Source organism: Lutjanus erythropterus, chromosome 6 (genome assembly GCF_056507025.1).
Source record: "Lutjanus erythropterus isolate fLutEry1 chromosome 6, fLutEry1.hap2, whole genome shotgun sequence".
Lineage (NCBI taxonomy): Eukaryota > Metazoa > Chordata > Actinopteri > Lutjaniformes > Lutjanidae > Lutjanus > Lutjanus erythropterus.
The window spans coordinates 34,678,811-34,701,782 of NC_139322.1; the positions used below are offsets into that span (position 1 = coordinate 34,678,811).

General features: G+C 39.3%; 2 protein-coding genes across 4 annotated transcripts; one reads left to right on the forward strand and one right to left on the reverse strand.

Moving 5' to 3' along the window:
* Positions 1-285: 285 nt before the first annotated feature.
* Positions 286-17,157, reverse strand: LOC146325635 (glutathione synthetase-like). The gene is made up of 13 exons (XM_084721765.1): positions 17,028-17,157; positions 15,933-16,074; positions 12,722-12,867; positions 12,428-12,503; positions 11,536-11,675; positions 9,837-9,953; positions 7,753-7,833; positions 7,462-7,539; positions 7,269-7,338; positions 5,485-5,679; positions 5,247-5,328; positions 4,548-4,737; positions 286-588 (listed from the first exon to the last, which is right to left on the reverse strand). Exons 2-13 carry the CDS (start codon positions 16,062-16,064, stop codon positions 465-467), a joined length of 1,431 nt encoding a protein of 476 aa, XP_084577891.1. The 5' UTR covers positions 16,065-16,074; positions 17,028-17,157; the 3' UTR covers positions 286-464.
* A 1,839-nt stretch (positions 17,158-18,996) lies between these two features.
* Positions 18,997-22,753, forward strand: LOC146325636 (U8 snoRNA-decapping enzyme). Of its 3 annotated transcripts, none has more exons than XM_084720059.1 (5): positions 18,997-19,136; positions 19,301-19,432; positions 19,648-19,688; positions 21,881-22,118; positions 22,240-22,753. In XM_084720059.1, exons 2-5 carry the CDS (start codon positions 19,301-19,303, stop codon positions 22,480-22,482), a joined length of 654 nt encoding a protein of 217 aa, XP_084576185.1. In that variant the 5' UTR covers positions 18,997-19,136; the 3' UTR covers positions 22,483-22,753. The 3 variants fall into 3 exon arrangements, with proteins under 3 accessions (XP_084576185.1, XP_084576184.1, XP_084576186.1); XM_084720058.1 differs by having other exon boundaries at positions 19,003-19,121; XM_084720060.1 differs by having other exon boundaries at positions 19,041-19,183.
* The last annotated feature ends 219 nt before the right edge of the window (positions 22,754-22,972 follow it).

Genomic DNA, 22,972 nt, shown 5'->3' on the forward strand with positions numbered 1-22,972 from the left:
ATGTACAATTATAAATTGGTAAATTTGAGATGATGAAAGCTCCAGCATTTATTAACAATTAACTGCACCAACTGAAGTGAGCATGTTAACATGTTAAAATTCTGGGTTTTTATCCCCTCCTGGGTCGAAATGGTAAATATGTTTAAGCCCTTGGTTGTGCGTTTGAGAGCAAAACAGAATTATCATGAAATCAAAACCTGAAAAACAAATATCATCTTCATGAATCATTTTATGAAGACCACCATCCTACAGTATAGGCAAATAACAATGCCAAGCTCCAACAGAAAGACATTTGTCTACTGCACGACGTCTGATAACAGGAATTTTTTCATCACTTTCATGCTGTATTAGTGACAGCGGCAGTCACAGTGACAGTATGACTTCAAAGTGCAACCTTGATTTCTCTGTTGTCCATTTGCATTCCATTCTTTTGTTGAACGCCCAGCAGGTAGGAGCGTAAATTCTCAGATGAGGAGAGGATTGTCCAGCACAGCCACTCCTGCTGCTACGCCACCGTCTGAGTGTTCTGAGCTCTTGGTCCTCAGCAGATGACCCACACACTCGTTCATCACCATGTCTTTACCTTGCCTGCAAGGAATCAAAGAGAAATGAATGAGAAGACCAATGAGAAGTTGAAAGATTTCATGTAAACTAGACAAGTTTACAATTAAGACACAATGAAATCAGACAGGAAAGAGTACACTTGGAATCCTAAAGACCTGAATGTACTCCTGAACAAACATGTACATGGTAAGCTGCTGACACAAGCTGCAGATGAGTCGTAGTTCTGTTTATACTACTTTCTGGAATCGGCCTGAAGAACATGTTCCATGCATGCACAGATGATATTCTGTAGTTTGTTGTAGCACACTGGCCTCTTGGACAAGTCTGCGTGGTCATGACAAACTGGTGGTATGTAAATGTCCACACATTAAGAGATGCACAGATCAGCTGTGACATCCCTGCGACCATATTTACTCATAAAACATCCACCTGCCACCCACCTGGACCAATTATTGACTTTAATTTAGAGACCTGAGGGCTGTACTACAAAGGAAGCCCAACACAGCCAGGCTTTCTTTGCCTGAGCTGGCTCAACAAAACCTAAACCCCCAGTCAGAGATGACGGGTATCACAACAGTCTTTATCAACTTGCTTTGTTAGCTCGGGCTTTCTTCTTCAGAATCTGTGCATGCTCACATAAAAAGGGGCGTTAGTTGCATCATTTGACTCTTCTTCTGCACAAAGTGAAGTGATCGTGAGCCGCCCACTTCAGTCAAAACGATCAAGTTGTTACAATTAAGAGCTATGGAAAATTTACAAAATATATTTCAGCAAAAAGAAACACTGTTGTTGCAAATAAATCAGGAGGAGAATGCTGTCAGAAATTTACTGGTCAACTAAATGTGATCTTTATGCTGCTGTTTATTTCTAACATGACAACTGCACATTAAAAAGTTAAACCTCATACACATGCTGTCAGTCTGACACTGTCCCGTGATGACAGAGATGTGGAGATCACTTAAGATTTTGGCCAAATCATGGTAAAATGAATGGAGCTGCTGGAAGATTTTCTGTGATAAACATAATAGACTGAAGAACTTTCTAATCAGTGTTCTGAGCTGCAACACCAGCAATGTAAAACAGACTTTAAACAGTGAATAGCAGTAGTATTCAAGGGAGTATGTAGGTTGTTTTATTGTTACATTAGTGTGTGGTCGATGCACTGTGAAAATTTAAAGTGTTAATATGATCTGAAGCAAACGGGGAAGAACTAACTCTGCATCACCAAATGGAGGTTCCCATGGTAACACAATGCATACAGTTGCTAGTGTTACACTGTCTTACATTTCTGCATTACATGGCTTCAGTCAGTGATATTACACACATATAACTCAGCAACTTTTCATTTTTAATGCCTCCCCACATTTTATAACCTATCGCTCATAAACAACCTGGTTAGGACAATTAGTTAAAGAGTGGTGCTTTTTATGGACAATTTAATCTGAAACTCTGAATATAACCTGCTCCCAACCAGGTTGAGTTCAGCATAAGTTACCATGGTGATCTAGCAAGGTTAAAAGAGAGCCACCTTTGTGACACTGAAAACCCTGGCTTTAGACTCAACAAACCTCACTAATCCATTAATCTTGCTTCATAATACACCCCTCTGCACCCCCACTACAGTCAAGAAATGTTCTTTTTCCTTTGTTTTATCATGTTGTCATAGTGCACGCTGGCTGACAGATAGAAGCTTACAAAAATGCACAGGGAGAGCTTTTCAACAAGCAAATAAGGGGAATCATGAATATAGTTTTATATTGGCCATTGCACTTATTTAAAAAAAATCCTGGTGACAACATGTGCTGGTGGTTAATAGATAAAAGATGGTAACACAAGTGGTTGGTAAACAATTTTCAATGCTTCATTTTAAGCTGTGACATGGTACACAGAGCAACGCAAGAACAAGTCAGGCTGTAAACTTTACAAACCAACTCTCTAAATGACCACAAACCACAAAACTAACTGATGGATGCAGAACAGAGCAGGTGACACAAAAAAAATTAAGTGTGTTCACATTTTAGATAACGTAATTAATATTTTCCTCATTAAAGAGACAGTGCACCCAAAAATGAAAAGTCAGACTTTCACAGGGAAACAGCATTGCAGAATTTTTTTTGTCCACTTGGGGTTATGAACACAACACAAGTTATGAACACAACACAAGTTAAGAACACAACACTGAAATATCACCTTTTAAGTTGATGTGTGAAAAACCTCTTAGCAAACATTTTTTTTACCTACACATCCAGGAGTTACAGAGAAACATTATCATTCATTTTGAGTCATGTTTCTGGCGATGTGGCAAATGTAAGTCAATATTCACTCTGTGGCTCTTGATCTGCTAAATGCTCCACTGCTGACTACACATACATCTTACTATTGATTGAGGCTGTGACTTCATTAGTCATAGTTCACCAAACAAACTCCACAGTAAGCAAAGTTGCAAGTTCATGCGTGTGTAACCACAACATAAAGTTGCAGGATGGACAGCTGACACTGAGTTGAAAGATGCTAAAATGGGATATATAGAATATATGAAGAGAAGTGCTGATAGCAAACCATTTCTCATTTCAAAATAGGGTTGGGTGACTGGACGAATATGTTGTCTATTGACAATGGGCTGAATCCATCGCCAATTGCTTTTTTTGGCCGATTTTTATCATTTTATTTTGTTAACATAATAGTCTGCAGAGTGACAGCCTCTGTTCTGCACCGCACTCTCACTCAACAGCGCAGTTCACACACACTCAGCTGACCATGAATGAGCTGAGCTGGGTGATGAGTGAGAGCAAAACAGCCTGGAGAGTCATAGTCTATACTCTTTTCACGTAGTAAAGTGAGGATTCATTTCGACCAAACCAGAGCTGGTGATTGCTGGAAGAGTGGACAGACTAACAAAGATGGTTTTGGTGAGTTTTACATGTTTTTCTGCTGAGTTTAAATGCCGAGTGTGTTTTCCGAGGAGTTAACGAGCCATTTAAGATAATCTTAGTTTGGTAAAAGAGAGAAACTTGAATTCAGAAGGTGAACAGTTGTATTTCTCCATTTAAAATGGAGTTGAGAACATGTAAATTCTAGAAACTTTGTGAGTTTGTCTATTGGACGTAGTGAATGTACGCAGCATGTATAACAGAGTGAATTCACCGCTTCCACACATCTCCCAGCTGAGACTGGAGAGAATGGGAGAAGGTGGGAGGGGGGACAATGATATCGCCAATTGCTGATGGATGGGCTGACAATGATTGTTCGGAGAATTTTAATTTATCGCCCAGCTCTATTTCAAAATACTCATTTAATCAGCCGTTAATAAAAAATGTAGATTAGAACAGCTTTAAAGATAAAATGTCTCAGTACACATTACTTATCCACTGCGTTTCTTTAAAGCAGGGGTATTCAACTAAAATTCAAAGCAAAAGCAAAGCAAAGGTCCGGAACATCATAATGTCTAACTTGTGTTATGATTTAAAGCATCCAGGACTAGGCCATACTGCCACAGTTTGTTTTGGACTGTAAACACAGTCTTTCTAACATGCTGGCTTTGGGAACAAAGTTTCCACCAGCGAGTATCTTTAATCCAAAACACATCAATGAATATAAAGTAGTCCCCACAAAGAGGAAATTCTGAACTGAAAAGGCTGTTTCCTTTATAAAATATGGTCCTGAATTACATGATCAGATAACCAGAGCATCACATTAGACCTAGCTGAACAAAGAGGATGTGACTCTGTGCAGGATTTCCTTCTTTTCTTTCTTACACTGGGCTTATAACCTAATGCTGTAAAAAGGGAGGGGATGAAGGATTAAGGAGGCGAGAACATTGTACTTATTGGCAGTGAGTATAAAATCAGGGCACTTATGAGATACTGAGCTTCAGTGAAAGCTGAAATGAATGAACTAATCCTGAAAGTGCAAAAACCTGAAGATGACATCTTTCCATAACACAATGAAAATAAAAGAGTCCAAATAAGATAGTGATTACATACCTGACATACACTCCAAACACTCCCAGTTCACTGAGACAGTTAGTGATTTGCAGAGGAGCGTCTCGTCTCAGCAGGTAGTTCTGTACAGGGGCAGGATGGATTTTATCCATCAGAATATAGGCCGTCCTCTCTGTACTCCCCTTCACTCCCTGCAGGACCTGACAGATCTCTGATCCATAGATGTTGTTACCTGGAAAAACAATGTGGAAAAACCTTCAAGAACTGGACCTGAGACCTGATTCTAAAATTGTTCATATACTGTACAACAGCTACAGCTGTGTCGTAATACTGGACAGCATTCAGGCACAAATAAAGACTGTCTTGACTTGCGGTTTGCTTACAGAGATTTAACTTGCAACTTACTCTCAAGAACTTGTGACTTGACTTCAGACTTGCTCTGACAAACTTAAGACTTGATGTGAGTTTGTCTTGAAAGACTTGAAACCTGACTTGGACTTTCCAAGTCCTGCCATTCTGCACTGAATACTAGGTCCAACCACCTTAGTAGAATAGCATTAACATGTGTAACTTTCAAACAAAAGGTTTGGTGCTGATCACACTACTAACTGTGGCGTACGCTGCCATGGAGTTATTGACAGTTCAAAGTCTTCTGGTTTAAGAAATGGTGACCAATGTAACAGTGAGTTGGGATGCGCTGCAGGTGGAAATTTGTTTATAATGACATTTCTCTTATTGTACCTCCTCCCTCTCGCTGAGGCTTCAGGACAAACTGGTCTGGTGCTGCCAAAGCCATTTCTACAGTTTTGTCACCCTCTGGTCCCTAAAGACAACGGCAACAAACAAAAAAAGAAAAGAAAACTTGTTAGCAGAGCGTTAGAATGCAACAATTCACTTTTTATTATGACATTTTCTATATACATTTTCAGTGCAAAAACACGCTTTCAAGTTGCACGGGTAGTACTTGTTCTTTTCTCACCATGTCCAGAGTGTAGAGGCCAGCGAACGTCGCTCTGATCTGCTCCACTACTTGCGGCTGATCGGGGAAGAACCTCTCCAGAACTCCAGGTCTGGCGAGCACCTGCTGGACCTTCTTGGTTCCAGCCAGGTGAGTGCTGATATCTGGACATTTCACAGCCTGAGAGCGCTCCATCAGAAGGCGAGCATCCCAAGCCTATGATACCAAAGAGAAAAAAAAGCAGAAGACAACAAATGTGTGTCTTGTTGCAACATATAACATAAAATGATCATCACTGTGATGTCACTTCTTCTAGGATTATAAAGTGCTGTCCAGCATCTCAGGATCTGATAGGACTTGACTTTTATTGATGCTCAAACTGGACTTCCTGCATCATTTAATTTTCTCACCTGTACCTGAAACAACACGACTCCACAAACGCAACTACTGCTGTATTAACACTTTCAGACTGAATGCACACTTAGTGTATTTGATTCCTCTTCTCTGTTGTTCAATGTTCCTGACAAAACAGAGTGTACAGTGGGCGGCAGAGCATAAAGACATTTGTTTTTCTTTGAGTTTGGGGGAAGGGAATATGGGACCCTGTGCTCACAACAGTGACAGGAGAGAGCACTGAACTCTATCTGGTAGCGTTTACAACACTTTTGAAAGCTGCTGTTCACCAAGCAGTATTTAACTGGACAATCCAAGTCCAAGAAAATTCCACTTACTTATTATTACCCTTGTTTCGATTGCAAGTTACTCGCAGCCTGTTGTTGCAATTAAGTTTTTACTCCTGTTTTTATGCCTTATCATTAACAATAGAGTATCTGACATTTGTAGTTCTGATCAGATATTTATACTGATCATAATACAGCTGCACAGTGCACACATCAGTCCATGTGACATAGTAAAAGTCATCCAAGTTTGGCAACATCTGCCTAATAACTGAATTGGCTCTAAATGAATCAGATTGCCCGCAAAAACAGTTGGCTAGCTGTACTGGTCTGTGTCACCGGTGTTAAACACTGTTTAGGCATACACCCCTTACATTATTTGTAGTCCTTTGCAAAGCCTGACAGTCACTGACCACTGAGTCTTCTACCATCATAACAGTGTGATTTAAAGACCCTCTGTAATTGAGGTAGTGTGCCCCGTCAGAGTTGCCACAGAATTGTTGTCTAAATACCTTTTTTGACCTTTGGGAAAGAAAATAAAATGAAGCTGTTGCTGCTAGTCACTGCAAAGGCATCACTGTCCATCACTACGCCTCACTATGGGAACTATCATATGCCAATCTGGCTGCAATTTCAAGAATATGTCATTCTTTTTTTAAATTATTCAGTCCAATTTGAAACTTGATGAACAAACTCTCCAAGCGTGTGTTTTGTTCAAAGTAAGATAATGCTCTTACCATCAAACGTTCAAGATAACAGTTGGCGCTCTAACTTTGCATATGATGCACATCATCACTCATATCTTTTCCTGTAAAATGTGTTGTTTATTAACCAATGGGAACATTTCATCATCATGGCATCCCTAATAAACAGGCAATAAATAATGAGTTCTTTTTTTAAATCCAGCCTGATGAGAGGATTTATTATACTGCCAATTTATGTCCAGTGTGGCAGAAGAAAGAAAGCCTCTCTCTTAGAATGAAACTCCAAATGTTTCATTTGGCAAAACTACACGCAGTCAGTTTTTATTCCTCAATGTCCATTTCCAACTAATGTCTTGAAAACAGTTTCCATCTTGACTTCACTTCACACAGTAACTAAAACTATGAGACAAGGTTGAGAGAGGACCTGTTCAGAAGTGTAGTTCTGGGGCATGTAGCCATTCCTGAAGTACACCACCGCAACCTCGTGGCCATCACTGAAAAGAGAGTAACAAACGCCCAGTAAGAACAAGTGATCATAATTATATTTGTCTGCAATGTAGAACACATGATCTATCCATTTTTATTAATTAAGATCTAAATGACAGAAAGAGACTTACACAAACAGCCTCTTCTCCTGATCAAGGGACCCTGTCTTACAAACATCATCAAACCGCTTTCTTTTTGTGGGAATGTTTCTGAAACACATTGGTAACGGTTTGCTGGTTACAAAAGACATCCAGTGTCCATTTTAAGCAGCTGGTCAGAGGACATCAGAGAAAGAGCCTCAGTGGATAAAAGTTACAGATTTTGACATAAAATGATGCATTACTTTTGGAACAAGTATGATTTTGGTTAAAGCTATCGGGCAATGGCTCTTCCAAAAAGGCTCCCTGTTAACTCACACATACCTCTTCCACAATTCACTCTCAATGTATCGCTGATCAAAGATGTTCCTTTGACTCTCTTCCACCAAGAACATGACGATTGCTCTGTAATGACAACAAGTGCTCCTGTAAGACATTCTCAATGGTACCTTCAAACATTACTCTGGACATTTGGTTGCTCTGAATAGTCCACAGATCTCACCAGCAATTATTTTGACCAACTATCAATACTAATAATACTGAATTTCTTAAAAGTCCCAGTAAAGGAAAACACACTGTGCATGTTACAGGTTAGTTGCTGAAAACATGTGAAAGGACTGATAACTTTGTAGTACCACTAAAATGTTGTTCACCATTTCTGTGTTCATTGGTGGACCTGAAACATGGCTCGGTGATGTGCTGGAGTCATGGTCCCCAAACACTACGGGGTATACAACACACTTCAGTTCCCTTCAGGTTCAATAACCCGACACAGAAAAAAAAAAAACATCCTGTCACCGTCCTCTGGCTCTGGTGGTTCAAACAAGTCTGTATATGTCTAATAAAGCTGTTAGATGGAGCGTCCATGTTTCAGGTCTTAGTGGTGTTTGACATTGAGACAGCAGAGCAGACACGGCCCCAGTGTTTCAGAACAAGGAAAACTTTTCATTTTTACATGATTTTGAGACCTAATTTTATATACTTAGGGATTTTTTTTTAATCATTTAATCTGGCTGGGTGGTTAAAAACATGTTTCTGAGGTGTGACAAACTCAGAACACACATTTATTGTTGCTTTACAAGATCTTTAAAGGGAAAATTCAGCACTTTTCACATGGAAGTCCAGTCAGTGTTGATTGTAAATGTGAAATAATAAATTCTTCAGTGTGTGGTACACTGACAGAGAAAGTGTTCTGCTGCAAAATCTGCAGTTCTTCCTGCATCCAGTGATATTACTGGATGTAAGGAAGAACTATATTCTATTACAGCTTGGATTTCTAGTCTCCACCTCTGGGTTGCTAGGAGGTGTGTTACATGAGTATTTTTGTCACCTAATGTTATGATTTGGCCAACAAAATAAAACCTATAGGATAAGGTGGTAATACACAGCAACATGGGCATAGATAAGAACAGCTGATTTGGCATTGTTTGTCACTTTTTAGCTATTAGGAGCCCAAATCCTACGGCCAGTTAGGTAACAATTATGCTATGTCTTGTCAAATCAATGATTAGTGTCATTGCATAGCACAAATGAAAGAAATAGGACTCTTTTTTTCTGTCTTCATCAAAGTGGATGAATCTGACATATAAAACCATCTTACTGAATCTTCAAGCAATGTATTTCAGACATCTGTCACGTTTCATATCGTTAAGACATTTTATTTTGCTGTTTTGGTGCTGCTGACCCATATTTTTTCAGAGTAAAAACTGTAGTTAAACCATCACTAACTTTCTTTTCAACGCTTGGTCAGTAGACATGTCATTTACTCAGTCACACTTTTAAGTGGAGAACGCTTTCTTGGTCAATATATCACTCTTTCAGGTGTTACATGTGAACAGTGTGCAAAATTAACTTTTTGTTCTGTTTGGCGGAGCAGGCAATGAATGTCATATTATTTTCCCAGCCATTAGATGACCATTGTTTTTTTTCTGGCTGGTGAGTGAAGTAAACATAGCAGACACTTGCATATTCTACCAGCATTTGGCTGGTGGCTGGTGCTAATTTTGGTCCTTGCATAGTGACATATGGTAGCCACAGTATATATGCTTATGCTTCCAACTATATAACGCCAAGCATATCATTTTAACAGTAAATGGTTTACTAACATCAGCAGCTATCATCTATTTTGCACTCGATATTACTCGACAGACTGGTTTCCACAGACTATCACTTTATGATATTAATATGATGCAGCTGGTATTTAAGAAGCAGAGTATGGATATTCCACCAGCAAGATGTTTTACTCCAGACTGTGAGGTGAATTCATTTGGTCAGTACTGAAATAGTATCCAGCACTTGATCTCTCACAATAGGCAGAACGGTGAGTGAGTAAAATAAAGACGTCCACTAGATCCTGACATGCAGTTTAATAAGGCCTGACTCAGTGGATGCACTTATGTAATCCCCACCTCTCTGATCCATAGAGCTCCCAGGCTTTGGCAACAGCTCTGGCCAGACCAGCTGCAGGGTTGTTGTCTAAGATCCGCTGGCTCTCCTCCAGCCGGCCAGCCACCTTCAGGATGTGTCTGTCGGCCAAGATGAAGAATACTTACAATGGTAATCACAGCAAATGATATATTATTACTTTCTGACTGGTGGTTGACCAATATGTTTTTCAATGGCCAATGCAGATAGTTCGAGAGCAGGGCAGCAGATGGCCGATTTGTAATGCCAATATCAAAACAAAGAAAAGCCATGTCGAATTTCATTATTTCATTTCCATTACAATCTAATATACATACTTAGCCAATAACAAGCTGCTTAAACCTGGATTTTTTATTTAATTAATAAAACAAATACATTTTATGTTTTACAGCAGATTCCAGGACGTGACTGGTATTTAAGGGAGCGCGGGGTACATTATACCAGAAGTGACATCATTACTCTACACTTTATAACATAATATATATTTAACACTAGCCAGTAATGTTTTTAAATTAGATTTGCTGCCATTTAGGATGGGAGAATCATGTTAACATTTACAAAAGATGATGGTAACTGAGGACAGTTAGGCACACTGCAAAATCAAGAAAATTTTTAAAAAAGCCTTGTTTCAGGAAATTAAGTCTTATTTTTTATCTAAAAAGAAAGAAAAAAACTTATCAAGCAAGTTTTATTCTAAGAAAGTATTTTTAGTTTTGTTTGTCATAATAAGAAAATACATCAAATATTGAGCTATATTTAACCAAAAACAAGCTACAACAATGGTTTGTATAATATCTTATTTTAAGAGTTAGACAATCTAAACATCTTCACAATTAAGAGTCATGTGAAATGACACCTATTAAAGTTTGAGTTAACATATTTTTATTTATTGTCAACGAGTGTGAATGCATCAGACTTTACGGAGGTTTATAAGATTTTTTGCTCACTGTAACTGTCAGTGAAGATACCACATTTCTCATTTTAACTGAGTATTTCTTAAACAAGTGAAATATTTGGCTCTTTCTTTAGTTTTAAGGCCCATTTCTGTCTTTAAGTGGTAAGATTTATAAGATAGTTTCAAGAATTCTAACCATGCTAAACTGGTTTAACCCCCATTGGCACATTATTTTTTTTGCTTAAAACAAGACAATTTGATTATATTTGAGAATATTTGGCTTCTTTCTAGTTGGTCTGTTTTGGGAGTGCAAACATTTACAGCAGGGGCCAAAACTCACAAGGGGGAGAGCTAACATCATTCCACAGCAGACACACTGACAAGGCCGCCTGCAGATGTATCTGCAGACATTTTTGTTCATCGGTCTCACGACTGCAGGCATCAGCCAATCTATTTTATCTCAAAATGCCAGACAATCGAACCACCAGTTAAACTGGTCTATCTTTATTTCTGTTTGCTGTTTATTTCACTGTGTCAGTTACTTTCTCACCTTGATTAAAGCAAGCTTTTTTTTTTTTTTTAAACTTGCAACCAGACTGTAAAAGATCAACACTGTACCAAACCTGACTGTCTGACTGTAGAGCCCTGGTAACAAAAAATGCCGATCACCAAAAGATTTCATAGTAAATTTTAGTTGCACCACTAACCTTATTATTTTAATAACACCTTAAAAACCCTCCCTTTATAAATGCCACAGTGCATTGGTGATACGCTAATGACTGACTCACCGGTGTACATCAGGTGTGCGCGAGGAGAGACCTCCAAAACTTGCAGCAAAGGTGTTGATTTCTATCTGCTTCAGGGACGACGACCCATCTTCTCGCTGGTCCAGCATGTAGTCGGAACGATTGAGACCCAACACAATAGACTGGAGAGACGGAAAGAATAAGTCTACTTAAATAACTAGGAGGTAATGAATTAATAAATTACTGAGGCACATAGCTGAACATCTGGCACTGACTGCTAGGTACAGGCCACAAACTTGAGCAAATTCCAGCTTCTGTATTATAAGATGTGTTGGCTTTCTTTGACTTTATGCAATGGCAAAACTTTTTGGGGTTTGTGGCTGTTTATCAGACAAACCAATCTATTTGAAGAAAGAAGCTTTAGGAAAAAGAAGAGAGTGTCTTTTTTGACCAATCAAATTTCTATTGATTAAAAAAAACAAAAAAACAAAAAACAAAGACCAGTATAACCAACAGTAGCTCCTTTATGCTCCCAAAAACATTATCTAAAACATTTACATTGTTTTACTTGCACAATGTGAACTTGCAAAATATTTTTCCATGTAGAGAATATTAATTTGTACTATTTTTTGACATTTTATAGACCAAGTAGTCATCAGATGATCAGAAAATGAAAATAATTATGTAATAATTAATAATAATGTCAATCCAAGCAAGCAAGTTCAAATTGGAAGCCCATCGTCCTTCCACTTCATGTTTCTCTTTGTCCAAAGCTTACTCAATACTTCCATTTTACTGCTTAACTGACTAACAACTGTGGAACAACTATTGAATGATCAGGCCTTCTAAAGATGAAGGCTCTCTACCTGAGTAGGCCTCCTTTCATGTACTGAAAGTCCAAGTTTAAGGTTTTGCTTGTATTTGTTACACTTACCTGGGACCTTCCTTCTTTTAAGATTTGTTGGTGGATCCTGAACAACCTTGCAGTGAAATCATCCACTTCAATGGTGCTACAAACAAAGAAAATTGCAGTTAAAATCCTGAAAACCACTTCATCAAAACAATACATTAGCTGCCACAGATTTTGCCTAGAGAATGTAACTATCATGTGATCTTTACATTGGGAGAAGTTTGGTCTTGGTATGCTGCGCTGCTACTTGGAACTACGCAGCAGAACCAAATTTCCAAACTATAGTAAATGCCATCATTATTGGACGCTCATATGCACCTTGCTAGAGCCTCCTGCAGAAAGTCTGAGTCCTGGCTGATATTGTCCACCAGTGTGTTGTAGTGAGTTTGCACTGCCAGAGCTTGGAGGAAAACGGCTTTTGGCACGGGTGTAGGGAAGAGTGTGAACGGAGCGTAGGTCACCAACTGAAAAACAAGTTGCAAAATGTAAGAAAAGAATGCTGACATCACAAAACTATTCATCAAAAAAACACAAGCCTTGGGTATGGAATGTGAGGACTGAAAATAAACATCTGGGCCACAAATCCCTGTAATTGCAAACATAAGCTTAATAAAGATCCTGTCCCAAATCCTGTGCCCTAAAGCAAAACAAATTCCTGACATGACTTCACATCGAACACGCCGGTTTTAACAGCAATGGCTTTCCAGCACACTCATGTCGAGTCTAACACAGTGTGGCTCACTCACTTTGTCAAATCACACAAATACATTTTCACATCTATTTGCTCCATACATTTTTTATATAAATTCAAAGACTGACAAAGCAAAGCAGCATATTTCATGTAAAGAACTGCATTTACCAACTTAACTGTCAGTTGTGTATTCCGAGTCCTACAATCAAAGCTTCTGTTGCATTATAAACAACTGGTCGGTGTAAGAGACCTGACTGGCTGGCTTGGGAGCCCTTTCAGACACAGAATACATAACATTGCTGGCTCCATCTGCATTTTTGTCATTCATAGGTGTCTTTTTGTATTGAAGGGACTGATTTTTTTGAAGTGGGGTTGAATGACATACTTATCCATAATCAATGTATTACATGCAGTCAGGATGCCCCAGTTTGGAGAAGCAGTAGGGGTATCAGTATAGAAAGGAAGCAATGTACTGCTGTGGACAGGGACAGCAGCAAAACATATTTTGACAACCCACCTTTAAAAGAAAAATAAATCAGGTTAAGTGTATGCTATATTTAGCAGATTTTTGTTACTTTGTCTTGTCAACAGACAATATTTTCAAACAGAAACTGCTATTATATAAGACAAACTTCACTCTTTTCAAAGCAACCACACTCGTTTGGCAACAATCATTATTTTACCTCACAGAATACAGAGGTTGCTGGTTTACCACTTTATCGATCTATTAGTTTATGTTTAGTTTAAGTTATTATTGAGTGACTTCAGTGAAAGTGAACTAACCCTTTAAAACATAAAGTCACACAATAACATAAACAAACTAACCGATCGAGGACGCAATAGAGAAACAACTCCTTCATTCTGTGAGGTAAAATTACTGGTTTTGCCCAGAGTCTGGTTGCTTTGAAAAGTACGATATTTGGCTTATTTAACGATGGTTTCCCAGCAGAAATGTCTGTCTGTAAAGAAACATAAAGCAGTGAAAATATTCTACATTAAGTCTGCACGATACTGGAAAAAACTGACATTGTGTTTTTTTTTATCGATATATATTGCGATACGAAAAAATACAGGAATTTTCACCAGATGACTTGAATAGCACTTTATGTTATGCTGCACTGCTGCCATCTCGTGGACAATTAACCTGCACTGATCTTGCGACTCACTCCATATGCAGGGGCGTGGTCTGCTTCGGCAAACTGATTAAGAACAATTGTGATTGGTGGATCACTGTGTGCAGTGTGTGTCAGGTACCCTTGAAATTAGATGAGAACACTCTTAGTTCATTTGCCTCCTACATCACAGGACCTGCAATGTGACTATTGCGCACACGTACATTGCAATGACGATGCTCAAACGATATATCGTGCAGCTTGATTCTACATACAGCGTAAAATTTAAGTTATATTGATGGGTTTTTTTAGCTGGATAAAATGTTTTGCTGCTGACTCTGTCCACAGCAGTATATTGCTTTGCTTCCTTCAGGTGTGCTCCTGCTTCAAATTGGAGGTGTGTCAACCGCCATCTACTGTGGGTAATCAGTGAATCCCCTATCCTGGTCCTCAGAGCTCACTGCCCTGCATGTTTTAGATGTTTCCCTGCTCAAACACACCTGATTCAAATGATCAGCTCGTTATCAGACTTCAGGCTATCAGCTGATCATCTGAATCAGGTGTTTTGGAGCAAGAAAACATCTAAAACATGCAGGGTGGTGGGCTCGGAGGACCAGGATAGGGGAAACACTGGTAATACACTAACTATCAATAAGTACCTCAACCCCAATTCAAAAATTCTGCATTATCCCTTTAATGTTCCCTATGGTTTCAGAGAGAGGGTACAGCAATGCTGCTGAAGAACATTAAGACATTTTGGTCTTAATTTCAGCACGTCATGTTATTAGAGAATGAACTCTCCTATCTATTCTGTCATGTCTGATGGTGCACAAACATGGAACGAGAAGATGTGAAGTTGAGACCTGCTTAATTCCTGTTTGCTTACATACTTTATGTAAAATGTTTTATTGAATATTGATTTACTTATTCATCCAGTCTGCGTGAATGAAAATTGAACATTTAGAGAGGGTGCGCTGATCTGATAACTGCTGAGGCTGTACAGGTTTCTCACACACCATGAGGGAAAAAAAAGTTTTTATAAACTGATCTGATATCAGAAGAATTGCAGCACTTAACTTGCTTAAAATTGTCTCTGTTTGTGAAGTTTGTTCAACAGTTTTTCTTCCCTTTGTGTCTTCTTTGAAAAGTAATTGAATTACTTTACCAATTATACCTGCATGTAGCTAGTTAATAGAGAAAGTAACTTCTGTGTGGCTTTTAGATGTCTGATTCAATTCTCTTATTAATGTGCACATAGCTGTAATTTTAGTACAGCTATATCGCCGTGGTGACAGCTGTCACATTTTTAATTATTATTGTGCCTATTATCACTAGTAGGCATTATTAATATTCCCTACCATTAGGGGGCAGCAAAGAACTAGCATTCCTACATGTAAGCTACAATTTTATGGCCTATGGTTTAGATAGCATGATTTGATAGAAGAACACAGATACTGCTGAATACACATGTAGCTATATGATGAACAGTCCGTAGTGATGAAAACCAAGCTCATTTCGCCTTAACTTTCTTGCACCACTGTAAGGTGAAAGTTAATTTAAGACCAGGTTAATCACTCAGTTAACTAGTGACCCACCAGTAGGTCAGTAGGGTTAAATATTCTCTCTAGGATGAGGGAGAAATCAATGAAAGATATCACGTTATGTATTATATTATCATAGTCTCAACATAGACCTGCTTGTGAGAAAATGCGTTTGCACTTCTCACCTCTGATTCGTTGGGGGTCTCCTGGATCCGCATAAGGACACCCTGCAGAAGTGCCTCATCTTTTGCCACTTCCGCCAACTGTTTTATCAGTGTAGTGTTCATCATCACCTCATCTGGTATCCCCTGGGCCATTCTGATTCACCTTAGGTATGAAGAACAATTGAAAGCTGGAGTGAAACAGTATGAAATGAAATGAGTCCCATACAGCATCAAGAAGGCATTAGCCACTAGCTATTAGTTATTTCACCGCTATAAAATGATAGTTAATGCCATGTTCTAATTATTAATAATGCTATTATTTGCCACAAGGGCTATACTAATGTAATCACTATGGAATTGTGATTGTCTCTTATCAGTTATATATAGTTTACAAAGAAATAACTCATCTTGTCAGAGCAGGAAAAATACAGGTGGACTTAATAACATTAATTAAGGCTCAGTTCCAATAGGTGTTTCAGTAACAATGAACCAGCATTCACAATAGAAGGACCTCCCCTAAGTGGAACGCAGCAGTCACTAATTAATACACCTGTGAGTTTTCTAGTATAACATATCAAAATGTCTGCTCTGCATCTAGTCCATACTACAACTATTGCTGCTATTACAACAATACTGATAATGGAAATAATAATCATTATCTTCTTAACAGTTATTATTGTTGTTGCGTAAGACTTTTGCACTTAGTGAATTCACCAAAATAGTTTCCACAGAGACAGAAAAAGCAACACAAATATGCATACATTAAAATGGATAAATACATAAAAGATTCGACAGATAGTCGAAGCAAACATCATCAAATTATCAAAATGACACTTAACGGTCCATAAAGTTTGTTATTATGTAATACACCTGTTATTGGTCCGCGTATACACTAACACAACAACACTTGTTACGGTGGCTGAATTATTACAAACGCTAACTGGGTTGTAATCAGGTCTAGTTACATAACAGACATCATGTTAACACACCAGCGACTGGTGGTCATGCCGGGCCAGCGTCAGCCGTTTACCCTCAGGCTACCACGTTTCTCTCAGTGTCTTATGTCTTGCTTCAGCGGCACAACGTGTCCGTCTGTAACAAATGACTAACTCTTACCTTATTTTGCCTTCTGAGGTGCAGCTTCTATCCTTTGACACGGGACAAAAAGACGTGGTATCAACACAGCCGATGCAAAAAGCCGCATCTGCTGACTTCCTCATGAGTAAGCCACCTTGATTGGTCGGTCGAACACACTCCTTCGTTCTGCCAATCAGTGCTCAATACGTCACCAAAAAAGCATTAAAATCCGGTCCTGCACTGATAGAGCATTCATGTGGTGTCGCAATAATGGGAAAAATGAAATCCTGACTGGGCAAATTCACGTGAACGCCCCCTCAAGTCGGAGTTGTTGTCTGTAAACATCATATATGTAGAAATATAGTGAACAAGTGTTAATTTTTGGTTGCTAACCTTTTGCAATTGCATAACATTTTGGTCACATGTAATCTGTAATATAATATATCGTTGTAACCGTTAATTGGCATTAACCCTGATAATAAGTCTCCTACTCTCAACTAGTAACCCCTACTATTAGTAGCTTCCACATTGTGTCCACTTTACAACTTAAAGCTCATGAATAAACCAAAGTCGACTTCTGGTCTCGGAAACGGGGACTGTCCGAGGCGCACCTGAATGCACTACACAAAACTGACACTTGCTTGGTGTAAAATGCTGACTGAAGAATGAGACAGCAAAAAAAAAAAAAAAAAAAAAAAAAAAAAAGAATGAGACAGCACTTCACTGCCTTTAGAAGAGGCATTTCTGTGGAAGGTAATGTGTGTGACTCATATTTAAATGATTTTTTCGTTTTTCTTGCCTATATGATATTAATAGCAATGTTGTTTGACCAAAACAACTGGGAAATATTACCATGCCTAAGCCTAACCTACCTTTTTCTTCTATATATCGCAAAGGCAAACGATAATAGACATTTTTTCACAGCAGCCATTTTGATACTAAATAGTAGAGGAAACACAGGTGTTTCAAATTATGCTAATTTGAAATATTCAGTTCAAACTGTCAGGGTGCTGTTATTTTACTCAAGGGAGCATCACTGGTAACACCTGTGTTAACCCTACTATTTCACATCACTGTGACTAATTTAAATATGCCATGAGTTAAAAGCTAATTAAAACCAAACATAATGAATAAACACATGATACTAAAAGCTTCAGCAGTTCAGACGATTATAAAACCTAGCCTACACGTGTTAATGATGTGAGTTTTTAAGTGTTTTCTGTAATAAAATTTACTTTTGTGAATGGGAAATTTTGCTAAAATGAAAAAGAGATTAATGTAATACTGTTTTTGTTCCAAACCACAAACAACATGACCAGGGTTGGGAGGGTTACTTTGAATATGCATTCCAAAATAATTAACTGTTAAAAAATGTGGTCTCTAATCTAATCCAAGTATCATAATATTAAAGTAATGTAATGTAACTATATATATGTATATATATATATATATATATATGTGATATATGTGAATGAAAATAAATAAGGTATATTAGTCAGAAATTCAGTTTTCCTTATCCGCAAGTATGATTCCAAATGCGATACAGTTCCTGGTAAAGTGGGACAAAGAAGAGATATTTGGTTCTAACCAACTGTACATATCACAGCAGAAAGACTGAGAAAAAACAAATGATCTATAGTTTCTATGTCTTCGTCACAGAGTATGCAGCTGTGGCAATTAAAATTGAACCATTGTCTCGGGAGTTCTCCACAGGAAGTCTTCACATCCGAGAGACTGAAAACAGCATTGTTGCATTAAAAGTATTTGAACAATAAAACATCCAGCATCAATTAAAACAGTTTAATATGTTAATTCATTTTTACCACTTGCCCAGTCGGGCGTGTGAGTTGCTACATTTACTTGCCCAAGGAAAGTGGGCAAACCTTGCTGAACCCTGGAATTATTGTAAAATATACTGTTTATGCAATAGACTTCAATGTACAGTTCAGTCCAGCCCAGAATTCCCCCAGTTGTCAGCCTACTCCACACCAGCAGAGGGAGCTAAAACATTTTTGATGCAAATCACAAAGATCCTCTTTTGAGTTTCCTGGTTCTGCATAGCCTTCCACAATCATAATAATAGGAAGAAGATAGACCTCCACAAGCTTTTCCCACAGGCTTCCAAGCTGATCAGTAGGTTTCAGTCAGGTCTGTTGACTCAAGTATGCGAGAGAGGGAGAAAAATGAACAAAGAGGTCATTTGGATGATTTCCCACTGGCAGCACATGGCCTTTTGGAGACATGCAGAGTGATCAGTCAGCTCTGACCTGTAACTGTGTGTAATTTTACTCTGTCTGTGTGTATGCTTGTAGATGGCGAGTGGACAGCTGTCGAGGGCGGAGGCGTTGGCGTGCTCAGGTTGCAGGCATGCATGCCATGTGATGCTCTACTCGGACACGAAAACTCAGCTGTTTGGGAGAATTCCCATCAGACATATCATACTGGTGAGAATCAGCACTGTTTGTGTGTGAGTGTGTGCACATACAAGTGTTTCGGTGTGTGTGGATGGAAGTGATTGAGTCCTTGTATGCACAAGTGACACTTTCAATGTTTCTGCCTGTTCACATACAAACACAGTCCTGTTTGTGTCTATGGATCTCAGCCTGTGTGTGTTTGCTTCAGTGTGTGAGTGTATAACAGCCTCTGTCACTTCCCACAGATGCAGATGCGCTTTGACGGTCTGCTGGGTTTCCATGGCGGGTGAGTCTTTCCTGGTGCTGCTTTTGTTTTCTCCTCTTATGTGCACAGGTACGTTTAGCTTAGATTTGCACGTCTCTGTGTGTCTTCACAGCAGAGCCCCGACAAATGACGCAAACATTTACAACAGAGAACAAATATTCACACATTGTCACCGGAATGCTCAAACAACAAGGACGAACAGTGAAACATTAGAAAATACGCATGACAGGTTCCTCTGTAAGGTAGCTTATCTTGCCTTCAAAAGACTGTAACTGCCAGACACAATTAGTATTCAAGTTAATATGAATCACTTGTGCCTTTGTGTCTGTGATTTACAGTAGTCCCTGCCAGAATTTCTGGGGCATCATTCGCCAACACACTAGTATTATGTAACATAGCAAGAAGAAAAGTCTGAAAAAACATGAAGACTTTTTCAAAAAGAAGGAAAACTGAGTAAACCAGTGGGATCAATGGTCAGGGGCAGCAGTGTCCCAATTTCATACTAAACACTGATTGTATACGACAGTATGTTTTCATATAGTAATGGTATTAATATACACAGCGGCAGACAACGGCATTCCAGTGTGGAACGTCTGTTTTTGTTTCATGTTTTTTCACTTCACATTGAGGTAAAATTCATACAGAATGTTCACTGCATGAGTTAGAGTCTGTTTATGAGTTGTAAGACATAATTAAAGAGCCGTTTCACCCCAAATCAAAAATACATATTTCCCCCCTGGCCTGTAGAGCTTTTTATCTGTCTAGATTTTTTTTGGTTTGAGTTGCGGAGTTTTGGAGATTTTAGCTGTAGACATGTCTGCCTTCTCTCCAATATAATGGGACTAAATGGCACTCAGCTTGGGGTGCTCATGTAGGAACTACTTTCTTTCTATTAGAAAGATCAGACATCTCTATGGCTGATATCTCCAGAACTCGGCAACTCACACCAAAACAGTATAGATGGATAAACAACTCTAGGATGTGTACTTTCGGAGCAGTGGACATGTATTTGGGATAATGGGCTTAGCTTTACATTATAGAAAATCGACAGTTATAAACATTTGTGTACTACAGTGTAGTCCTTGTTGTCTCTTGTCAAGTGTAATGTTGTGCTGCGCTCCTGTAGGTTCAGTGTCCCTGCAGCCTGCAGGCAACCCGCCTAAGCTTTGAGTCTGGGGAGCAGGGGTGGGAGGAAAAAACACTTCAGATGTTTTGAATTTGGACTGCAGGACCCATTTTTAAACACTACGGTGTTACATATTTCGTCAGGTTTATGAAAACACAAGCCAGTAGTCAAAACATAAGAAAATGCTGCAAATACACAAAACAACAGAAGACGTTTTCACAGAGCACACTGAAAAGTGCTGAACATGGCTTGGACACGCTTGTTATTACAGAGGTTTGTGAGTCATGAGGTTATTGAAGTCCGGGACGTGTATCACGCATTGCACCTCGCAGGGCCCTGCTGAGCAAAAAAGTGACATTCTATCAGTACTTTTAATGAGTTTGTGAAGAATCAAGCATTGTAATGATGAAGAGATAACCTCGACTTTGATGTTTAAACAGTAACAAATCACATATTATCACAGGTGACGAGAATTTTCACTTACTTTCTAATTGTGATAAGACACTCTGTAAAGTAAAGTAAAATTAATTCACCAAAAGTTGACAGGCTATGTTTAGGAAAGACACTCACGCTTGGTCACTATAGTCTCTCATGGCCATGATCATGGCCAGTGTGGCCATCGCCATTAAATTCCTCCTCATGATTCCTGGAAAGTGACATTTGCTGTTGAATTTTTCAAATTAAAATGAGTTTTTTTGTGCTTGGATCACCACAAGTGACACCACAAGCACCTAGTTTCATCTAGTTCCATTATATTGGGGAGAAGGCCGACATCTCTTCAGCCGATATCTTCAAAAGTCAGCAACTCACACCAAAACATTCTAGATAGATAAATAGCTATGAAGGTAGGAGATAAATATAGCATTTCTGAGTTTGACCTGAACTGTTCCTTTAACTTGACACCACTATCAAGATCCAATCTCAGCGCAAACTAGTTCTTGGCTTTAAAATTCAATGAGCTTTTCAATCGGCTTGATTTATTTACTCCTGCAGTGAGGCGTCTCAGGAGAGCAATACGGCTGACATTGTTTATCTACATTCATATCTGGCCCTGACCTTTGACCCCTGCCTCCCACACACACTTCAGGCTTGTTAACCCAGCGAAGGAGACCCTGGAGGCAGGGCTTGGGAGGGAATTGAAGGAGGAGCTGGGTGTGGCTCTTCCTATATCAGTAGAAGATCATGTGGAATCGCGCATTGTGCCTTCCTCCTCCTTCTCCTCCTCCCGCCTTATCATTCACTTTTATGTGAAGAAGATAGAGGAGGAGCAGATCATGGAGGTGGAGAGAGCGGCGGTATCCACTGCGAAAGATCATGGACAGGAGGTAACGTGTGTGTGTGTGTGTGTGTGTTTGTCCTGTTCCCTGTAGAATGCCTGATTGCAGCCATTTACCCAGTGTCACGCTCTGTTCCTCATCACCTGTCCCCTGTCCTGTCTCTGTCCAGGTTCTGGGAATGGTCAGGGTCCCGCTCTACACCTTGAAAAGCGGGGGAGGCCTTGCACTCTTCCTGTCGCACTCGTTCATCGGCAACGCTCGCTCCCAGCTGGTCGACTCTCTGCTGCGCCTCAACCTGGTCTCCCCTGAGGAGCTGCACAAAGCCCTCACTCACTCCCTGAAGACACACACACACGCTGCAGAGGACCTGAAAGCAGCCCTCGAGCTGACAGAGGCAAGGAGGAGGTTTTGAACAGTTTAGAAACACACCTGCTGCACATGCATCAGCTGCACATCCTCTCAAGCATGCACACAGATACAGTTTGGTCATCAGTAATGTTCAACAGTCCCTCTCTCACACACTTAATTTTAAATACACACACAGACACACACACACACACACTGTCACACTGATCCTGAGCTGCTGACTCATAATTGCCTGCTGTGCATCAAACAGTTTGGGGGAAACATGATCAACTGCTTTACCATGACTGTAAATAAAATGCTTCACACTGTCCATCATATTCCAACTTTTTCTGTCATCTTTCGCCTCCTGATGTTGATTTCAAACAGAAAAAATGAAAAACTAATTATTTGATTTGTGAAAGCAATTGTCAAAGCATTCAGCACTCTATCAAATCTTTTTATATTTGAAATATTTGTATGAGGTACTTCTCAATAGTCAGTGCATTGCCTACTGTAGCTTGCTAAGCAATATACTGTGGTGGACAGGGTCAAGTGAA

Bases quoted from the DNA above. Each gene is read 5' to 3' on its own strand.
- LOC146325635 (XM_084721765.1), bottom strand. From the start codon at position 16,064: ATGGCCCAGGGGATACCAGATGAGGTGATGATGAACACTACACTGATA. The intron at 7,339-7,461 runs GTAAGTCTCTTT...CTCTCTTTTCAG, and splicing joins CAGGAGAAGAGGCTGTTTGT to TGATGGCCACGAGGTTGCGG. The intron at 589-4,547 runs GTATGTAATCAC...GATTCCTTGCAG, and splicing joins GTGTTTGGAGTGTATGTCAG to GCAAGGTAAAGACATGGTGA.
- LOC146325636 (XM_084720060.1), top strand. The intron at 19,433-19,647 runs GTGAGAATCAGC...CACTTCCCACAG, and splicing joins CCATCAGACATATCATACTG to ATGCAGATGCGCTTTGACGG. The intron at 22,119-22,239 runs GTAACGTGTGTG...GTCTCTGTCCAG, and splicing joins CGAAAGATCATGGACAGGAG to GTTCTGGGAATGGTCAGGGT.